This window comes from Python bivittatus, unplaced genomic scaffold (genome assembly GCF_059951505.1).
Source record: "Python bivittatus isolate LINGU-HERP-01145 unplaced genomic scaffold, Pbiv_v1 ctg000700_np1212, whole genome shotgun sequence".
Lineage (NCBI taxonomy): Eukaryota > Metazoa > Chordata > Lepidosauria > Squamata > Pythonidae > Python > Python bivittatus.
In genome coordinates, this window is record NW_028277098.1 from 33,227,031 (window position 1) to 33,248,739 (window position 21,709).

The 21,709-nt window shown below is 39.2% G+C and overlaps 1 protein-coding gene across 2 annotated transcripts in view; it reads right to left on the reverse strand.

Moving 5' to 3' along the window:
- AK5 (adenylate kinase 5) overlaps positions 1-21,709 on the reverse strand; it is a 150,754-nt gene that overhangs the window by 105,237 nt on the left and 23,808 nt on the right. The window contains exons 1-5 of one of the 2 annotated variants that reach the window (XM_088128403.1): positions 14,172-14,504; positions 6,821-7,007; positions 3,740-3,907; positions 2,460-2,629; positions 2,220-2,333 (exon numbers count right to left, since the gene is read on the reverse strand). In XM_088128403.1, coding sequence (XP_087984529.1) covers positions 2,220-2,333; positions 2,460-2,629; positions 3,740-3,907; positions 6,821-7,007; positions 14,172-14,231 — 699 coding nt within the window. In that variant the 5' untranslated portion in view covers positions 14,232-14,504. Of the gene's footprint in view, positions 1-2,219; positions 2,334-2,459; positions 2,630-3,739; positions 3,908-6,820; positions 7,008-14,171; positions 14,505-21,709 lie in introns of those variants that run through there. The other variant, XM_088128404.1, reaches the window with a different exon arrangement.

Consider the following 21,709-nt stretch of genomic DNA (forward strand, 5'->3'; position numbering starts at 1 on the left):
TCTAACTAGTGGTATAAGTCCCAAATTTAACCTGAACACAGGGGGGAAAAAGATAGCATTCCTGCCCACTTCTGCCGTAAACCACTATTCACAAACCATTCTGGCTAGCTTTTTTTTACATCACACCAAGCTTAAACCAAATAAACTAAATTTAGGATTAGCATGATGTAAAAACCCTTTATATCCTTAAATGAGCTCAGGATCTATTTAATACACAAGCCATTTTTGCTACCCCAAAGCAATCTGCAATACAAGTTGCCTAATCACTATCATAGATTAGGTCATATGTTGAGGAATCTTAATTTTATACGGCAGAAATTCACTACTGAATTATTATTATTTTTTTGTAGGGGCTCAGAATCTGCTTTTTGTGCTATGTTTTTACTGTATTTAGAAAAAAGAACCTTGTGATAGTATAAACTACAATTTTTTTTATTAAAAAAAGACATTACCTAATATGCATATTACCAAAGGCAGTTTCAGAGCTGCATTCTGGTTTAGTAGCCTGCAATAACTTTGCGGCTGTGGCTTCTTGTGAAAACAACATGCTGCTGAAACTATGCTCTTTCTAATGAGTACTGAAAATGTGCAGTTAAAGAATAACCTTTTCTTGTTGCTTTTTCAATTATCAATGTATGAAAAATATGATTTGTTAAGTTAGATCTTTTCTTTCTCTTTGGAACAATTTAATTACATAGCCAAGATTATTGCCATTGTTGGCTGCATTCTGCCTGTTTCTGGAATCATGGAATCATTGTATTTCCCAAACGTGTGTCAACAAAATGATCTCTTATCAGCCTATAATTAGGTATTATAAAGAACGTGGGTCAATGCTCATTAATTTGGAAGAGGCAGCTGCTGCAGAATGTAGCATCTGGATATTGCGTATGCACATAACACTACTGAAGAAGCAATTACACTAGTTGTCCATTAGCAAAGTCAGGTTCAAAGTTTTGCTTCTGATACATTAGGACCTGAACAGCTTGACAGATTGCCTTTGCAATTACCAAAGAGTTTCACAGGTATTTGTGTGGATGACAAAATGTGATTTGTGATGTCACAATGCAAACCCTGTGACCTATGTACTTGGGCCTGACATTGGATTAAAGGTTGCAAATCATGGCATTTGTATTGTGGTGTCATCACACATGTCATCATTTTTTTCATCACTGTGGATAGTAGAAGAAACATCTGGAAGATCAGTTAGGGAGGTCCTGTGGCATATGCCAAGAACTACAGAGTTTCATCTTATGATACCTTGTAGGTTACTTCTTTGTGGCAGTGCCTGTATGCTCTCTGTACTGAACTTCTTCAGACATCTGTTGCTGTATTTACCCCAAAGGTGACTCTTCCCTCCACCCCCAAAAGAAAAGATCAATACAAACACAAATCCATTGTAACACATTCCCAGCCAAGCCAGCCCACAGCAGCTGCCCCACCTTATTAATTAGGGGTTGCTAACTCCAGCAGATACCAATCCTCTAAATCCCTCCCCTATAAATGTGTGTTTCTGAATTAACGGAAGTAATGATCACTAATTAAAGTTAACTTGCCTGTAAAATGAATTGCATTTATAAAATTCATTTATCAGCCATCTATCTACTGTTTCATTCTCACATGTGTGTGTACCCCCTTGCCCTATTCTACTTTGACCTTCCATCAAAAATAGCAAAATGGAAGGAGCTTGAATGGAAGAAAGAATATCTTTACTGGGAAGGGGAAAAAAAGAGAATGAATCATAGGAAGTGAATATCTGCCTTTAGACAGGAGAGATGGAAAAACTGCCACCATTGTTTTTGCCATTCCAAACCCAATTTTGTTTTCCTTTCATCAGTGCCTGCTCCCTTTAAATAACCCCCATATCGATTCTGCGAAATAAATTATTCAAGGATAATTATTGGAGGGGGGGAAATCATCTTTTTTTGAGTAAATATTTTACATCTCTTAGATACTTATTGGAGACCTCTCTTGTCAACCATGCCTCCCCATGTGAATACTGGATGAGTTATTTTGCTTGGGTTGTGTTTTCCTGCTTCTACTCATATTCCTATGAATATATTTCCTCCTGTTTTAATTTATTGCTTTTCTTGCTAGAATTTAGTAATTTGAGATGCAAATTTGGTATGTGAAACAGTGCACAAATACATTAAATACATTTATTCTGGTACTAAAAACATAATATATTCAAAATAGCTGCAACCAAAATAATAACAGCTTACTTGGTCCTCAAAGGAAAGAGCCTGGGCAACATCTCGTGGAAATCCGTCAATAACAATACCCTCCTCATCAGGAATTTGCATTAATCTTTGCTTTATCTCAGTAATTGTGGTTTCCTTGGACAGATAAACAACAAAAAGGTATATATTTCTGTTTAAGAGTGCATTCTCAAAGGTTGCTGGAGAAAAAACACATAATTTCTCAATATGATTGGGAAGGGTTTTTTTGTTTTTTGTTTTTACCTGTGGGGCTAATTCCCCAGTTGTAATTATCTTAGCAATCAGACTCCACTTTCGATTGCTGCTTGTGCTGTGGATCTTCTTTCTTAACAATTCGCCCACAGAGATATACTCAAAGCCATAGCGTTCTGCTATTTTCAAGCTCTGGGTTCCCTTTCCACTACCAGGGCCACCTGTAAGGAAAAACAAAGGCCTTACAAAATTTTCTCAGATTCATTGCAGGCTTATCATCTTCATAACATCCTAAATGATCCTCCAAGTCAAGCACGTAGCAATCTTCAAATCATTAAGAACAGAGTTAGAATCCAGGACAGTTTTTCCCTAAACCAAGTGTCTTCAAGACATAGCAGAAGCCAGCACAACGGAAGTTGATTGGAAAAACAGCTTTAGACAATCACTGAGTGCATAGAGTAAGCTTTTGTGAAGCAGCCCATCAATCTCCCAACTGCTATGGTACTTTTATCGTAAACACCGTAGCACAGAAATGAGACCATTGTTATCCTCTAGCCTCTCAGTTCTCTATTCATCTAACCACCGGCAGCTATAGCTGGTGTAACTTTTCTTCCCCCTAACGATAGGAAACTTCAGTGGCATTGTATAAGTTGATATGTTAACAATGCAATCCATCTGCTAGGAGTTGTTGCTGAACTGTAACTCCCAGAATCCATCTGTGGGGCAGGCGGGGGGGGAGGGAGTTGTGACACAAGTTCCATCCCTTTTGTACATGCATGAAGATGCACACTTGTGTGAAATGGGTAGAGCTTGTATCCTGCCATCACAACAATCATCTCATCATTTTAATGAAGCTGTCACATTTTGCAGATGCTTCTGCCACTGCCCATGTTTGCTTAGGATGACGGTACTTGGATTTCCACATCTAGGCTTCCTGGTGTAATAGTAAGGACACTGACAGAAGATTATCCAGCTAGCAGAGCAGAATCAGGTCTGTGATTCCTCCAGACCAGTACATACTGGACACACAAAAACGAAGAGTAATAAGGAATAGATTCCAATGGTGCCAGTGTCCTAAGCTTGTTTCTTCATCCTCTTAGATTTAACTGCCAGATTAGATTTTATCTTTCTCTCAGTTCAGTCTACATGGATTCAGCTCTATTTGTAACCGTGTGTTTCAGCTGAGGTTTATCATACAAAATTTAAGCAGCACACTGGAGTCTTCTACAACAAAAGATCTGACATTACTGGACTTCATAGTTAAAAGCCACTGCCGATCTAAGAATAATATTACAGTTTCTTGTGGTCTGCCCCACTCTTTGCTTTCCTACCTATGACAAGGATGATTTTTGGCCGGGGCCTGGTCGGATCAAACACATCATATTCCTCAATAAGTTCAGCTGTTTCTGAGAGATCTGTGTCACTCTCAATGGAGAACTGGTGAATTGGAGGGAGTCGATCGTACCTCCGGTAAGGAAAGTTGGGATTGTCAGGCATCACTGGAAAATATGAAATGGTAATATCAGAAATGAGAGCCAGTTTGATAAAGCAGTTAAGAGACTAAGCTAGAAATCAGGAGACCTAAGTTCTAGTCCTGCCTTAGGCATGAAGCCAGCTGGTGACCTTGGGCCAGTCCCTCTCTCTTTCAGTCCTAGGAAGAAGGCAATGGTAAACCATTTCTGAAATCTTGCCAAGAAAACTGCATGGACTTGTCCAGGCTGTTGCTAGGAATCAAGATTGACTCAAGAGCACAAAAAACAAAAAAAAGACAAAACACAAAACTATATCTTTTTATGTTTTTCAGTAATGAATATCAGAAATATTTTAATGTTTTAATAAATACATAACTGTTATCATGAAATCCTGTTTAAACTGCCTCTTTACAAATCTTTTAATACACTCAACCAATCTATTAAAGAAAAACTTTTACACCTTCAAGTGAAGCTGGACTCTTAGCAATTACCTAGGTGCTTCCATACAGTTTTCTTGTAAATCATACAGAAGTTAAAAACATTTTTAAAAAATCTTTGCTGATGACACTAGTACCTAGTTTAATATCACAGAGAGTGGGTTCACCCAACAAGCTAAGCCAAATTGTGAGATTTAGAATGTTATACAAACTCAGCCAGTCATTTAATTTATGGTTTAGGATATTGTAAAAATCTGTGCAGCTGTGTTAATTCAATAAACTAGTGTTAAATAAGCCATAAGTAAGCCATGGTTTGCATGTTGAATAAATACAACCAGCAAAACACTCTATGAAACTCATGCTGTGGGAAAACAGGCTATTCCTTTAAGAACAGCTTATACAGTATTTATTCACAGAACCAGTTCCAGTCAATGATAGTCAGCAGAAGATCAGAGAGCAGGCTGTTATACAGTACTTTAATTAATGCCAGATGATTCTAAAAACTACTTTGGTAAGATGTAAGTCTTCAGTCATGAACCAGCTATATCTAAGCTCCTCTCTTGAAGAAGACTGGGGAGGAGAGCTGTTCTCTGGAACACTCCATTCTTATGAGAGATCACAGGAAATTAGCATGGGACAATCCCCAAAGAGTTCCTTTCAAGATAGGTTTCATCTGCTCCTCTATAATCCCTTCAATCTTAGTCCACACCCTGCTGAGTTTCCTGATTCCTTTCCCACCTCCTAAACTCCCTGGAAATCTGACAGATGACCTTGATGGAAATCTCAGAGCCACCAAAGAACCCTCTGCTAGACAACTAGACAACAAAGAACCCTGACAACTAGAGAATCCTATCATGAAGGAATTACTTGGGAAGAAAGGGGAGATATGCTTTATAAATTATCTGTTTTGTGACTAGAACATCATAGGGTTCAAACTTCTAAGTGGATGGTTTCTTGCATACTCTTGGTTTCACAAATAGATGACCCAGAATGATTTCTATGCTATCTTAAGACAGCACTCTGGTTTCATTTACTTGGAAAGTTGATGTCTATATGGTTAGCAACATGTATGCATTTTTAGATAAGCCTTGTCATTTAGCCACTTGCCTGCAGGAAACAAAAAACTGTTCGTAGTAATCTGTTATTCAGAGTTTTGAATGACTTGAAGTGCCTTTCACATTGATAGGTAAAGAGACGAATATACATGCTAGTTAATAAATGTCTTACAGCTATTTGAAAGTTCAATTTTAATTTGATTTTAATGTATCTTTTTAGAGTCATTTGATCAGACATTACATGGATGATTTAATCTAATTACTATCCGTAATGCATACAAAACATGAAATGGCTTAATTGCTTTTTAAAAAATGAAGAAATCTTTTATGGTTATATTCACAATAATTAAAAAATCTGTTATTTTTCTTACAATATATTAGCCACAAACAGGGTTTTTTTTGGCATTATTTTAAACAATGGCCAATCTAGAGACCATCCTCTAGGTGATTTAAGTAATCGATATCAATTATATCATTATCGTGATTATGTTGATATTACTTTTCTGCATGTTAGTTCTGCATTATTGCTCAGCCTAAATATATTATTCTTTAAAATACAATTGTGGCAAAGTTAGAAAACAACATAGCCTTATGCTATTATTCCGTTTCTAATCCAATTTTGCCTAATCACTGATGCTCAAGCGATAGATTACAAAACTTTTTAAAATATTAAAAAGAATAAAATATATTCATTTTCATAAGAAAACAATCAAAGAGGAAGAACTGATAAAAATCACTACCCCAATGTCTGAGGGCATTCAGAATCAAAAACAAACTATAAAAATACTTGGGCAAAGAGGAATGTTTTAATCTTGGGCCCAAAGTATAGCCAAGTGGGAGTCAGTCATCTGCCCCAGCGAACACCATCCTATCTGCAGGGCCATATAACTGTGAATACAGTAATGCAACTGCCTTCTCCTTTATAACCCTCCCTCCCCAACTTCACTGGGTAGGGACACCTTGAGAAGGGCTTGGTCTTCCATGTTCAGTCCCGGTGAATCAGACAAACAGGTCTCAACCCAGCTCTTCATTGCAAAGTGCCAGACTCTCAGTTCTTTATTTTAAATGGAGGAAAAGTATATCTTTTGCCTCTGCATTCAGAAAAAAATCAAACCAGACAAATGTCAATGTTCTGAGTACAACGTATCAAAACTGGGAGGTTGGCTCACTGCGTACAGCATAGAGTGTAAGCCTCTTAATTTACAGAGAAGGACATTTTGGTTTATTCAGGGTTGCCAAGACATTCTTGAACATTGAATCTGAATTGAAATCACTATAATTTTTTGAACGGTAAAATCACTTCACCTGTTATTCAGGTAATAAGATAACCACAGAAATGCTGCTGTGGATCCCTCCCCTCCCCAGAATACCATGTAATCATTTCTCAGGTCTACCCATCTCCTTACCTGAAGCTGAAATGTGAAACTGTGACTTTAAAATTATCTTACCGTTCCTGAAAAATGCTCTTCTTGACTGGCTGCCATTAAGTGGAGGTAGTGACCTTTTTTCTGGACTGACAAAAGTGTCCCATTTTACTTTTTCTGCTCCACCCAATTCTTTTACTTTTTGTAAGCAGCTTTCCAGATACTCGACTGGATCATCAGGCTTGCAGCACATTAATCCATTCAGCAAACTCTGAAACATAAGAGATTGACAGACTACTGCAATTTAGTGAGGTTGAAAAAAATATATAGTCTATGGTCAAAGAATTCTGGATTAGCCCTAAATGGCAGCAAAGAGCTAGAATTTCCTGCATCACTGTGGAACCAACTAATGGTCATTGGTATTTGTGTAGATTAAATACGTGGGTAGCCCTACTATAGTCTAAAATTAAACATTTCCTGTCTTTTTCATATTTAAGTATGTACCATCACGCCATTCCTTTTAGGAGTAAGCAACATTGTGCAAAGCACAGAGAGGAAGTAAGAAAAGAGAAAAGGCCATGAGACAAGGAAGGAAAAGAAATATAGCTAAATCCAATTTACTCCAACTCTATTTACAATACCTCTCCTTATTTTCCTGTTCTCCGGAGCAATACTTGCTTCTATCCCACTCATACCCCATTTAATACATTGCTTTGATTTTTACTCTTCTTACTCTTCAATTTCATATTATGCCATTGACTAAGAGATATGAAAAGTACAAGGTCTAAAATTAAAGCGTGATTTATTATACATAAAAATTCCTGTTCATAAAGCTGTAACATATAGTTTGTGCTTGTTTTCATAATAATATAAATCATCTACTTTTCTTTAAAAATTGCTAACTATCTCATACTATGGAAGGGGCAATATTCAATATTTCCGTTTCAACAATTTGTGAACTGACATATTCAGAGGCTCACAGATGTAACCCCCTTTCAATTTAGTTGCATTTCCTACTGTTTTCAAAGTCCATGAGAGTGAATTATCTTAAGTCTGTGCTACATATGCATTATACACAGTAAGTAGCCTATATCCTAAGTTTCGTATGCTATGTATCGTAAATTATACTGCCAGATCCCCTAATGGTAAAATGGTGTAGACACTGGGAAATTGTAAAAGTGAATATTGTTGCTGTTTTCGGTGATAAATATTAATCTTACCTAATATACATTCCAAGTTCTATCTTGTTCTGGAATATATTTTAGGTCAGGGTTAGAAAATCAGATACTGTCCAGATGGTTTGGTTTCCAGTTATCAGCAGCAGTTCTGCTGGCTGGTGCAGAACTTCTGGAGATGGCCTGATTCCAGAAGGATATTACTTTGTGACACCTTTGTTTCAAATGGCATTATTGCATGAACTTTCATAGATCACTGTCTATTTTATTAGATGTCGAAAGGCCAGTTAGGAAAAATTATCTGTACATAATGGCCAGTAAAAATGTTGTAGAGTGTGACACAGACACAACTTGGCATTAATGAGCTGGTTAACAGATGTAGCGTTGTATCATATCCTCTCCCCTTGTTCCTCTTCCTTTCTATTTCACTTCTTCACTAGTATACTACACTTAAGATTCATGCTCTGCTTGGAAATGCAGTTTACTGAAATATGATCTCATAATGAACGTATGTCACTGATGTCACTATGCTCCTGCTCTATTCTTGAAGATTTGAATCTTTTACATCAATGAAAATTATATGGTATTTTCTATTTGTTTAGCAAAGTTTTACAGCACACAGCAGCATGGTAAATGAAAATATGGTATAACTATTTCTCAAGGGAGACTTTGGAGAGAAACTTTTTGTTCTGAACTGGGTTCAGGAATTTTGGTAAGGAATATGTGGGACGTTTCAAAAATTCCATTCTGAGCCATCCATAATACACATCACTTTATTATGAACAAGCCTTTGAATATTCTAAAAGTAAAATAAGTATGACAGTACATGATACAGATCGCCAAGATCTGCAGTACTTAGAAAACAGTAGGGATTACAGCTATGGGTCTAAATTATTCTGCATTTAGATACTTATTTTTTGTGGAATGCTACAACTGAAAATATGATAGGTTCTAAGGTCTTCATAATAATATAAATTTTCTATATACAGGATTTTTTTTAATTTGGAGAGAATATTCAGTTATCCATACTTGTGTTCCAAGATAATACTTCTGAATATTTGGATAGTTTTTAAATATATTCAGAATCATAGACAAGAATACTTTTTAAAGGTAAAGTCTTGCTATGTATGTTACACAGCCAGAAGTAATTGATAAGGCTGGAGGTTTTTTTCCATGATAGTTATTATCAATTTGATGTAACAATATAATATGAAAGTTAACTGCTACTGAAAATTAGAATACAGTTTGCCTATTTTTTTAAATGAACAATATCAATGATCTTATTTTTACATGGTCAATGTTTCTTGACCTCAGTTAAGTCAGATGAAGTACAGGTAGTCCTTGTTTAGTGACTGCCTCATTTAGTGACCATTTGCAATTACAAGGGTGATGAAAGAGTAACTTTATGACCAATCCTCACAGTTATGACCTTCACAGGTCTGTAAAACAAAGGAAAGCGGAAGTAAGATAATAAGTATAGTCACAGTTTCTCTTAGCAACCACTTTGCTTAACAACCAAGTTGCCAGTCCCAATTGTGGTCGCTAAACAAGGACTACCTGTACTTTGTAGATAACACTATCAGATTGAGGTATCTGGATAGGACATCAGCAGGAAATCCAAGGCTGTAAATTAGACTATAGCCTAATGTAGTTGGAAAACATCCAAGTACGTATCATTTCCACACTGTTGTCAAGAAAACAACATGGATATCAGGAATTGAGTCCCATTCGAGCAATACATTATTTATGAACACTTATTTGGAAGGAAGCCTTGTTAACCTCAATGATAATTATTTCTAATTACCAAAGATTGGACTGTAGCCCAACTTTCATTATAAATGCATGTGCTTAGAATTGCACACCCTAAGAATATATTAAAGAGTTATGTCTGAAGAATCAAGGAGTTGAAAATGACAATTGGGACAATTCTATTAGAAGCTGTTTGGAATAGCCAAAAGAACCTGTAAATAAATGTTGTAAATCAGAACTCCATGTAACATGGCATTGCATTGTCCAAGACTAATCTGAAGAAGACAGGCATTCCACTTTTTATATTCAGGTAGGAATACAAGATGAAAATGCTGTATTTTAATAATATGTCAACATTTGTAAAACAGCCGCTTTACATAACTGCTATTTCACTCTTGAGGTTGCAACAGTTTGCCTCCATCTCAGCTAAAAAAAACCCTTTGAAGCATATGGATTACATATTCTCATAGCACTCTTCGGAATCGTTAAAAAAAGCCTTTTAATGACAAAGTTCAAAATGTTCTCTCTCTCTTTTTTTTTAACTAAGAACACTGCTACATCACTGCTGCCTACATTATCTATAACATATCTTGCTTATGATATATAACAATAGCTGTTGGCTTAGGAAGAGAGAGACTGGATCTCTGCCACCAGCATTTCTGTTCCATGCCTGAAGACTTCAGGAACTTTAATTCATGAAGATGGAAAGCTCTGGCAGATTGAAGATCATCCAGAATGTCTATCTGAGTATTTCCCCTTCTATCTCAACCAGGTTTTGAAGCCTTTTTAACATGCAACTGAACAGCAGTTTTGAATGGGAATTGTATTGCATTTGAGGCATTTCAGCTACACTTCATCCCACAGACACCCAATCAGGAATGTAGCTGAAATGCCTCAAATGCATATCCAGATCACCAATAAACTTGGGACAAACATAAATGGAAGTCTGCGCAACAACAATTACATATCTGTGCAAGGAAAAAAAGTGGCACCTGCCTGTTCCTTGCCACTTTCTTTGTCTAAATCCTGCACAACCTGCTTTAAACTCATTTACAAACTATGTTAGTAATGAGAGAAGGACCATGATGTATCCCACTGTTATTCTTCTCCTAATACATTTCCCAACGTCAAAATCTCTCGTTTGCTAGAACCTAAAGGGTGTCACAGAATTATCCTAATTTTAAGTTTAAATCTTCATGATAAAATATCTATTTATCTTTTTGACCTTCACCTGTATTTTTCTCCTCTTCTTTTCCCTTTTCCCCCACCTGTCCTGGAAACCTAATTTCCCTTGTAGCATTTAACCTCATTTCTCTGGAGCTGATCGTTCTTTCAGATGAAATGTTATCTTCTTATCATAGTCATATGTAGAATGTCGTATCTTCTTGTCATAGTCTTCTCTAGAATGGAATTCCCTTGCCCTCTGAATCTTCTACGAACATAGCAAACTACCATATACGAAATCAGACCCTGCTTAGTATTTTGTACATGCAGTGGCTGACAAGTCTCAATAAATCCTTATACATGAATAATTTACAGTATGCATAGCAGTTATGAAATAGTCTTCTTAAACCATGAAATGAAACGGTTTTATGTCCTTTAAATGGTATCTTCTGATAATCTGATCTCAGATATAGTAGTAAACAGGAAAAAATTAAATGTACACATATCAAAACATACACTTTATAGCAATTATAAATATGTCCCCCACTTCCATTATGGAGCCCACAAAATATATTAAGCAGTGGGTGTGTTCTAGAGAACAGGGACCCAGAGGACTGAAAAATCAAAACATATTCATATGCATATCCCAGGCAAAATTCTTTGACTGCTGAAATAAAACCTGTCAAATTATTATGTCAGGCCTCTATGACAATTCTAATAACTATTCCAAGCAAACCTCTGTGTATTCTGAGTTTCATTGCAGATACCAACATCTTTGCAATCCCTATTTTCATTTGTTGGGGAAAGTGATTATAATCCTTGTAAAGGCCTCCTGAACCTCCCAGGGCATTGGATTACAGCTCCAATCAAGCCTGCCAATATGACCATATGGATGATGGGAGCTGCACTGCAGAACGTCTACATAGCACCAGTTTGGAAGTTTCCTTAAAGGTTTGAAAAAAGTCTTGAAAATGTCCACACAAAGTCCAGTGAGGCAAAGAAAGGCAGGTAGGAATTGTGCTGACCGACATCATGCCATGCATATTTGCATACAACAATAACGTATAGTTTCTCGCCTCTTTCATAGTTAGGCCAGATATGTCAATATATACAAGATTCTTCATTTGCAAAAACAAATAAATGAAGCCAAATTACCTTTCAAATGGAAATAGAAATTGTCCTACAACAGAAAGTTTATATAGGTTTATTCCTCTATATCCCTCATTAAAGGCTCCAGTGTTATTACCCAACTGCCTTACAGTTTTATCTCTAAAATAGGAATAAGAGGATAAGATTTACAAAATGTGACAAATAAGGTAATGGATTGGAAACCCTTCTGAATATGAAATAGGCTGCATAATGGTTTATAAGATAACAATAGCTTGCAAAGCACTTTGAAATGTTTGTTAATGATAGATATTAAAGGTCTTATTTCTTATATGGAATGAGATCCCTCCTGAGATCCATATGGTTCCCATACTGATGGTGTTTTGGAAGACCTTGAAGATCTAGTAGTTCTCCCAGGCCTTGGGGTAATGAAGTTGCTTCTTGGTTGTGATTGTTTTATATGTTTTTGCACTGAGTGGCCAGATTCCATCTTGTCTATTTTGTACTGTGTTTTCATCTTGTTTTACTAAATTGTAAGCCATCCAGAGATGATGCCTAAATCAAATAAAATCAATAAATAAATATTGGTATCACCTCCATGTATAAAGTACACTCCCTCAGGAGAAGTAGCTTGGCCCTCTAAAAGGGCAGTTAAAAAGCATCTCTTCAAACCTAATCTTAAAATGTTAGCATGTTTTTAAGATTTTATGTGATGATTCTGTAGATTTTAATTACGTGTATCACTTTGTTTATTCCATATTTTTATACTTATAATGTTATAAGCTACCTTGGTTGTCCTTTGGACGGAGAGGCAGGATATTAATGAACGAATTAACAAACAAACAATATTGTTTAGCTGAGAATATGCTCTAATCAATTCAACTAGACTTATTTTCAAACACATGTATAGGATTATATGGTAAGGCTACAATATCATACACATTTATTGGGAAGAAACTCCATTGAACCCACTGGGGGTTTCTATAAGTACAGCATTACACTGCTAAAATCTAGTCTAGAATTTGCTGTTTATGATCTAATGATTAAATAATACAAATTGAATGATTATAGATACCCTATTTAAATTATCCACACCAGTTAGTGAATCACAGATATATCCTTCTTCTTAGAATTGTCTTTTCAGTCATTTGGGATAAAAAATCTTACTTGAGGTCTCTCATACTATAAAGAATTCACATGACAAATGAAATATCTTCCGCATTTTTATGACTGAAAACAAACAGTTTGATTCAAGTGATAGTGGAAAGAATTTTTCGGAAGCATGCTTTACATGCAGATAATTGTGTTTCAGACAAAACCTTTTTGATCTCATAATTTTACACTGTAAAAGGAGACAATGGATAGGGACAGCCATGATTACAAGTCATATTCTTGTGAAGCCACAAGAAATGCCACCTGAACGAAACAGCACATTGGAGCATCTCCAACGGATCTCTTGGCCATCAGCCATGGATGCAAAATGGGCAAAGTTTTCTGACCCCATTAATCCAAAAATATCAAGGCACCTTCCTGCCTGCCGATCAGCAATTGTGCACACATTTCCAGGTCAAAAGGTTGGAAAAATGCTGGAAACAAAGTCAATGGCGAAGCCAAGGCAACCAGAAGTAAGGCTGCCTCTTTGCAGAAGACCAGAACAGGCTAAGCGAGAAAGACAAGAAAGGAAAGATGGGCTGTTGAGAAGATCTACAACAACCATCTGGAAGTCAAGGGCATCTACTGAGGAACCCCAAGCAAACTGAATGGAAAGACCAATACCTTGGCACATATGGTCCAGCTATTCCAAGGCCCTTCTCTGCCCGCAGAGGCCAGTCCCCCACAAGAATCAGAGTCCCAAAGCTGCCAGCTAGAAATCTCGAAGGGGCAAAAATCCTAACCATTATTTCAGATCATCTGCCTCCCGCTTGGAGAGCCCGCAGCAGCCCGTTAAGGACGCCAGAAGCTAGGCGTGGAGGAGCCGGCCACCTCTTCATAAACCGACTCACTCCACCGGCTGAGCAATCGCCAGTTCTCCCTGCAGTCTTACAGTCCCTTGCCCTCTTTCCTCCCACCTCGCCTTGCCCCTTCTCTGCTTTCTCATCCCTGGATCCCTGCAACCTTTCCCTTCCCTTCCCTTCCCCTGGATCCCTGACTTTGGGGAAACTTGCTCCACGAGTGGATGTGAGCGGCAGCAAAGAAATGACCATTTCCGAGGTTCACCTGCCGCCGAGATGCGCTCGTACCTCGAAAAGCTGAGGGATCTCCCTCCTGGCCAGATAGTCCTTGGCGTCGCAGCTGCTCATGCCGCCTGGCGGAGAAAGAGCGATGGCGCGCGACTGGAGCTGGTGCTGCTGGCTGGCGCTTCAGACCGGCTTTCCGCGGCTCTCGTTCTTCCTTCCCAGCACCAGCGCCCCGGTCCTTGTTCTTGCAAACCGTTTGCTCCTGGAAGGCAAGGCGATCACAGAGAAGCGGCAGCAGCGCCTCCGCTTCCTCGCCTGAGCTGCATTTACCCTCCCAGCCCAACCCGCGCGCCGCCAGTCAAGCTGGGGCTGCGAGTGGGCGGCTGCTGGAAAGGCGCCGGGGAGGGAGGAGACTGGCTCCAAATTGCACGCTCGCGCTTTGCTTTACACACGCGCACCCAACGGGCCGCGCCAGCGCGTCCGCACGTGGCGCTCCTTACAAAGACAGCGAGGCAGCGACTGAGGGGAACCTGGACGCCCGGGGCTTCCGACAAGGTGTGCGCTTAGATCGTGGACAGGATTCCGTACGCGAAAGCGTTTCCCCAGGCAGTTTCCCTCCTCGGCCACCACGACTGCCAGCCCTTTGCAAAGTTTACGCGCTAAGAAGCGAAGATTTCCGCAACCTCACGCCCAGGCGTTACGCACGCGTCCGATCTCAGCTTCTCCGCTCGCGCAGAGTAACGGTGTGTGCGAGGACGCCTGGATTGAAGGCGAAGGTGGGGAGTTGTTGTTCAGTCGTTAAGTCGTGTCCGACTCTTCGTGACCCCATGAACCATATTGCGCCAGGCCTTCTTGTCCTTCACTGTTTCCCCGAGTTTGCTCAGCTTCATGCTTATTGCTTCAGTGATGCTATCTAACCATCTCATCCTCTGCCGTCCTCTTCTCCTTTTGCCTTCAATCTTTCCCAGCATCAGGGTCTTTTCCAAAGAGTCCTCTCTTCGCATTAGGTGACCAAAGTATCTGAGCTTGAGCTTCGTTATCAATCGTTCCAATGAGCAGTCAGGGTTGATTTCCTTTAAGATTGACTGGTTTGACCTCCTAGCAGTCCAGGGGACTCTTAAGAGTCTTCTTCAGTACCACAATTCAAAGGCATCAATTCTTTGGTGCTCAGCCTTCATTATGGTCCAGCTCTCACAGCCATGCATTACTACTAGAAAAACCATAGGGAGAGGGTTCCCTTAAATGGCGCCTCTCGATTCAGTGGAGTTTCCAGCACTAATGTTGGGGGGAAGATCTACCTATGGGTCAAATTAAATATTTAGACTAATAATAGCCCCATTGATGGAAGTCTCAACACCTCAAATTTAACTGCTCATTTATCATATTTATATAGCCACCCATATCATAGACATGATTCTGGGCGGCATACGATAAAACAACCAGTTAAAAGAAATATCAGACAACAATTAAAGACAATTTAGACACATAAATAAGACAGGGGGAGAATGGACCAGCGTCCTACACACAGTGTAACCATCTCTTGGGCTCCCTATTTCCCTGGGATCCCCAAACCTGTTGGAAGAACCAAGTTTTGAGGGATCTCCTAAAGCTAATAGGGCCTGGGCTAATCTCACCTGGGGGTGGGGAATGATGTTCCCGAGGGCGGGTGCCATGGCAGAAAAGGCCCATCTGGGTCACATCAGATGGAAGTCTTTAGCAGACAAGACGCACAACATGCCCCACCCCCGCTAGACCTGATGGGACAGGTAGATGTAACCAGGGAGAGGTGGTCCCTCAGATCACCTGGTCCCATGCCATGTAGGACTTTAAAGGTCAAAACCAGCACCTTGATTTGAACCCGCAACCAATGCAGCTCGTGGGGCTGAGATGAATGTGTGCTGTTCTAGGGGCACACATAAGTGCCTACGCTGCCGCATTTTGCACCAGTTGAAGCTTCCGGATGCTCTTCAAGGGCATCCCCATGTAGAGTGCATTACAATAGTCCATTTGGGGAGTGACCAGGACATGGTAACTGTGAGCAGAGCTTCATGATCCAGGAATGGGTGCAACTGGCACACAACATGAAGCTTCCAACAATTAGGCTGGGGCCAGGATTTTGCTGTCGTCCTATACTTACCTGAAAGGGAGAGAGTGTCATTAAATTCAATACGTCTTGCTTCTGGATAGATAACAGAATTAACTTTTGTCCTCCCACCCCAATGATTCCTGCCTTTCCTTGAATCTTTCTCTCAGAATGATTAATTTCAGATTCCTCTGGTGCTTTGGCTTTTAAATCATATTCAACAGTCACTGCATACAAAGCACCCGTACACTTTTGTTTGTATGCAGTTATGAGCAGCAGCAGAACGCTGGCAACCCCAGTGTTCCCCTTGATGACATAATTCATCATCTTGTCCCTTACCCAAATTTTAAGTAGTCTTATGCTGATCCTTCTTGTTCTGTAAAGCATCACTTTTTCCATTTTCTGCTGACTCGGTCTTGCCGCAACAACAGGGAAGGAGGGGGAAAAACCATAGCATATCACCACTTTTTTTCAGATAAGTGACTTGGGGATGTGGCAAGTTGCAGTCATGCACTGTTTCTTCTGATCTCCTGACCCTTCACAGCTTAGTTATACTCCTGTGCTAGACATGGCAGAAGACTCACAGACCTGGCTCAACTAGGTTAGAATCTTGATTATAGATAAGACTGAATCCATACACAGCAGTTGATTCCTTCACTGAGTTTGCAATGACGAAATTAAAACAATGGTTACAGCCAAGAAGTTTAACCTTGTAGCTTCTTCCTCCCACCTTTGTAAATTAACAGGTATGTGGCATAGTGCTTGGTGGCCTTGAAGCCAAGTAATTGTTCACATCAGAGTCATCTTTTGTCTTCTTCCGCAACCCATATTTTGTCTGTTGCCAGAATTCTCATTTCAAAGAAGTAGACTATTTGCACATAAAATACAATTTTTCTTCCCTGCCATCCCTAAAGATGAGGCTGATGATTTCTCCCTGCTGTAAATAAACTCACCCTCTTCCTATATAATAACAAGGGAACAACTCCCATGTGTACAATCTTTCTTCAATAAGCTTCCAATCTCTGCGTTATACTATCAGCTCCTTTTCAAAGCGTAGATAAGCCTTTCTCAATCTTTTTATCCTGGAGGTACCCTTGAAATAATTTTCAGGTCTCAGAGATCCCCTGCATCAAAATTATTATATGTATAGCTCATGGTACAATTTTTTTTTTCAATCACGATTTCTCACAGAACTCTTAGCAACCTGTTCCATAGAACCCAGTTGAGAAAGGCTGATGTAGATGAAAAACTAAATACATTACCAAGGCTAAATTATTTATATTGATTTGGGGAGCAAATATTCTTTAATTTAACAGTAATAATAGAAGCTATCTTTCAATCACCCTCTACAGCTTGCTTCTTTTAAGGACACAGGATTTAATTTTAAACAATAATAATGCCATCGACAATCACTAGTAATTGATAATCCACCACCATGACATTCTGTTTTTGTTTCTGAGAACTTGAACTGATTGAAGGTGTTGATTCTCCCCTCCCCCCCAAAAAAACCCTATCCTAAATTCCTGTCTTTCAGATACAGGTGAGATGGGCAGCATATAAATGTGGTAAATAAATAAATACATACATACATACTTTATAGCCAATTCTCACAAAGCAAAGGAAAGCTGAAGTAAGATCATAAGCACAGTCGTGCTTTTACTTAGTGACTGTTTCGCTTAACAACTAAGTTCCTGGTCCCAACTGTGGTTGCTAAATGAGGACTACCTGTATTGGATTTTATCCTTTAGAATGTTAAAAAATGCCTTCTTTTTCTGTGGATAACAGTTATTGATGTGCTTTTTCCTTTCTTTCTGATCAGCATGCATACCACTGAGATGGATGAAGCATCTGTGTTAGGAACTGGCACTTTGATGATTAAATCTTATAGTTTCAGAGTGTGATCTTTTACTGTCTGCAAGGGTTACACAGGCTGAAGGGCTTGTCAAGTGATATAAAACTGTTCTATAAATCAACCCCAAATATCAAGAAACAAACAATGCATTGGAAATATACAGTAACTAAAATCAGACAGAATAACCTTGATTGCCTTAATTAAGAACTGATGCACTGGAGAAAAAGCTTCTAGCAGCCCACTGTTGATGCCAGGAGAGCAACATTCTCCTGTTGTGTATTCCCAGTCTCTTGGCTTCCAAAAGATCCCATTTTGCTTGGGAAAGTGAACTTGAGGCTCGGCACACTCAGCAAATTTAGATATAGCCAAAGATTTCCACAAAAAACTCCAAAATGTTGGGACCAAGGAGTCTGCAACTCATTCTTTACTTTGTATTGGATCTTTTAAAATTGTAAATCTCTAATCTGGGATGCATTTCAAAGGATTTCTCAACAGAGATTATAATCCCATCATTCAAAAGACAATACACAATTCTTCCATCTTTCTTTTTTCCTTAGGAGAAGGATATTTTCACACAGAAAAGGGAGAAGATAGAAGTAGCAATGCCAAAATATGAGAGGGTTACAATTGTGGTATAGGTGTAAATTCACTAGGTGACTTAGAGCTAGTCACTCTATCAGCCCAAAATACATTACAAGATTGGAGTTGGGGGATAAAATGAAGAGAGAACCTGTCATCACTACTCTCTCTGGCCCCCTCCCTAAATATTCCTCTCCAAAGAGGTTTACAATCGGACACCTGTTGTACACTCTGCAATTCTCATCTGCTCTATAAAGAGCTGTAAAGAAGTGGTGGCCCTTCCTCTCCTTTTCTACTTCCTTTAAGTGCCTTTTTGGAAGAGCAAACCCATGTAGCACAGCTGAGCCACTTACTCTACAATTCTTCTTCACACGGTCTTGCTCCTTTTCCCTTTTATAGAAAACAACTTAACTGCTGTCATATTTTTCTCAATGGAATACATTTTTCAAAAACGTTCTGATCTCATCTCCAATCTATCACCTCTTTGTGACAGAAGCTCTTAGGAATGCAGTCCATTTCCCAAACTATAAATAACCCTAACTCTGCATTCTCAGGTCCCTTCTAACATTTTGATAACAAGGTGCTAGCTTGGAAAAGCCTTAGTAAACAAGGGCCTTGCTTCTACAAGTATTCTAACATAGCATCCCTTAATAACCCTAATCTTTCCCATTAAAGCCAGATTATTCTCACCTCCTGTTCATAACATAAGAGGACAGTCATGTTAGTATATGGTAGCCAAAAATCAGAGGGAATCTGGTAATGTTTTTTCAAATTAACACCTTTTACTAAAAGGCATCACCGTCTTTGAGCTACAGCTCCCTTCATCAAATGCAATGGAGTGGCTGGAGTGATGCAAGATTTAATTTGGGATGAAGCAGGAATGACCAACAATCATCTGCTAACAAGGCCTCTCTGGATTCTATGCAGGACAAAGAAGCCAAACTGCACAAAAGAATCAGTGGACACACACTTGACATCAGGATGTTAACAAGGACAAGTAAGAGCAATTCCACCTTCCGGGTCATTTCTTTATAGATCTCAGAAAAGATGTATAACGGTAGAAAAAAATTGCCAGCATAATTAAGTGAGAGACTGTTGGATTCACATCAAAAAAAAGTCATACTATCTCTGAAGGTCTCAACAAACACAGTCGATTTTTTTGCCTGTTGCAATTGTTAAGATAAGATATTTGTAATCTGTCTCATTTGTAACCTGAACTTACATAACCACTGTTCTCTTCCTCATCTCCTCTCCTTTCTCCCCTACCCCAACTTCATCCCAATTTAAATCCTACATCAGTGTAGCCACTCCATTGCATCTGAGAGCTTTAGCTCCCCAAAACATATCCCTTTTAAGAAGAGTTGTTAGTATGAAAAGGTGCCATCAGACTCCTTTTGTGCATTAGTGTAACCAGCCTTAAGTCTGCATTAGGTACATTGGCTTTAAATTAATATTTTCCTCCTTAAATTGCCACCACAACTTCAAGATGTATAATATGAGTCATGAGTCAAGATGAGTCACTAATCATATATTATCTAGGAAGTGAGGTCAGCTGAATTGCTGTGGGTATGATCAGAGAGGTGTTTGGGCTGTGTGGGGAGTATGGGTCCTTTCTTTCTGGTAATTAGCCTGCCTTTTTATCCTACAGTTTGCCTTTTCCATTACTGCTTTGTTTTCTGAATTCCTTTCATACTATTATCTCTTTCCTTCCTTTTGATCCCTACTTCCAGGTACCTAACAAGGAACAGGTGAGAAGAGCTCCGCTATTTTATACGGAGAAGAGGTATATTAGCATTTTTCTTTAAAATCTCTCTCTCTGTCTTGCATTACTGCAATTCATATGCGGCTTAGTTCCTAAAAGGATCTGAAAAGTATTCTAAAATGTATCTTAGTCTTAATACTCTGTGCCTCTGCTTTACCTTTTTATAGTGTCTAGAAAATAATGAGGGATCTTTGATATTCTTCCCTCTGTGTGTGTGTGTGTGTGTGCGCGCGCATGCACGCACACGCACCTTCAAGTCAGTTTTTGACTCCTGGCAACTGCCTGGGCTAGTCCCTGCAGTTTTCTTGGCAAGGTTTTTCAGAAGTAGTTTGCCATTGCCTTTTTCCTAGGGCTGAGAGAGAATGACTGGCCCAAGGTTCCCCAGTTGCCTTCGTGCCTAAGGTAGGACTAGAACTCATAGTCTCCTGGTTTCTAGCCTGGTGCCTTGATGTGATGGAATGTATCTATGAAGGGGAGGGTGGTGTGGTGGATAACAACAGAAAGCAAGGCTATCAAGAAGGAGGGGGTGCATTCCAGGAAGGGAAAGGAGACAAAAGACAACACAGTCTGCAGGGGGAGCATGGGAAGCAAAAGAGGTTCAGGGTAGCCACTCCATAGAATCTCCCAGGGTATATCCACTAGTTGCAGTTGTATAGATTTAGTCTGGCAAGATTCTGTCTATATGGTGTAAGCAAATAAAGGAACTTAACTCAACTGGACTGTTTCACCATTGTTCTTAGGCTGGGCCTGACACTTAACCACTACACCAAACTTTTTCTTCCTTGCAGCATCCATAAAATATTGATGGCTGTTGAACTGTACTTTTGTTGTTTATTATCTGTTTCCCTGTTACCAAATCTGGGCTGCAAAAATCTAAACCACCACTAGAGGGCAACAAAAAAGGATTTTTAATAGCTATGCTGCCCTCTAGAGGCCATCCAGATTTTTGCAGCCCAGGTTTGGTTGCCCTAAGCAAAGCCACAGGAGAAAACCTATCACCGTGTCTACAACGAGTAGCACACTCACAAATCTGGACAAAGGCCCTGTATAGATGCAGTAGAGGCAGAAGAGTGATTGGCAATGTGGACAGCAAATTTTATTCTAGCACAGTTTTATGCCAACTCAAGGATGGGTGGAGAACATTTTACCAAGAAATGTTCTTTGCCCTCTATCAAAGTAAAATTAGGATTACATTAGGAAATCATTTCAAAGAATGTATTTGCATTATTCTTATTCCAGAAGTCCCTGAATATGAAGATGTAGTTTGCTGACATTGTAGGGGTGTGTATCCCAAGAGAGTGGAGTAACACTTTTCTGCCTTCAAC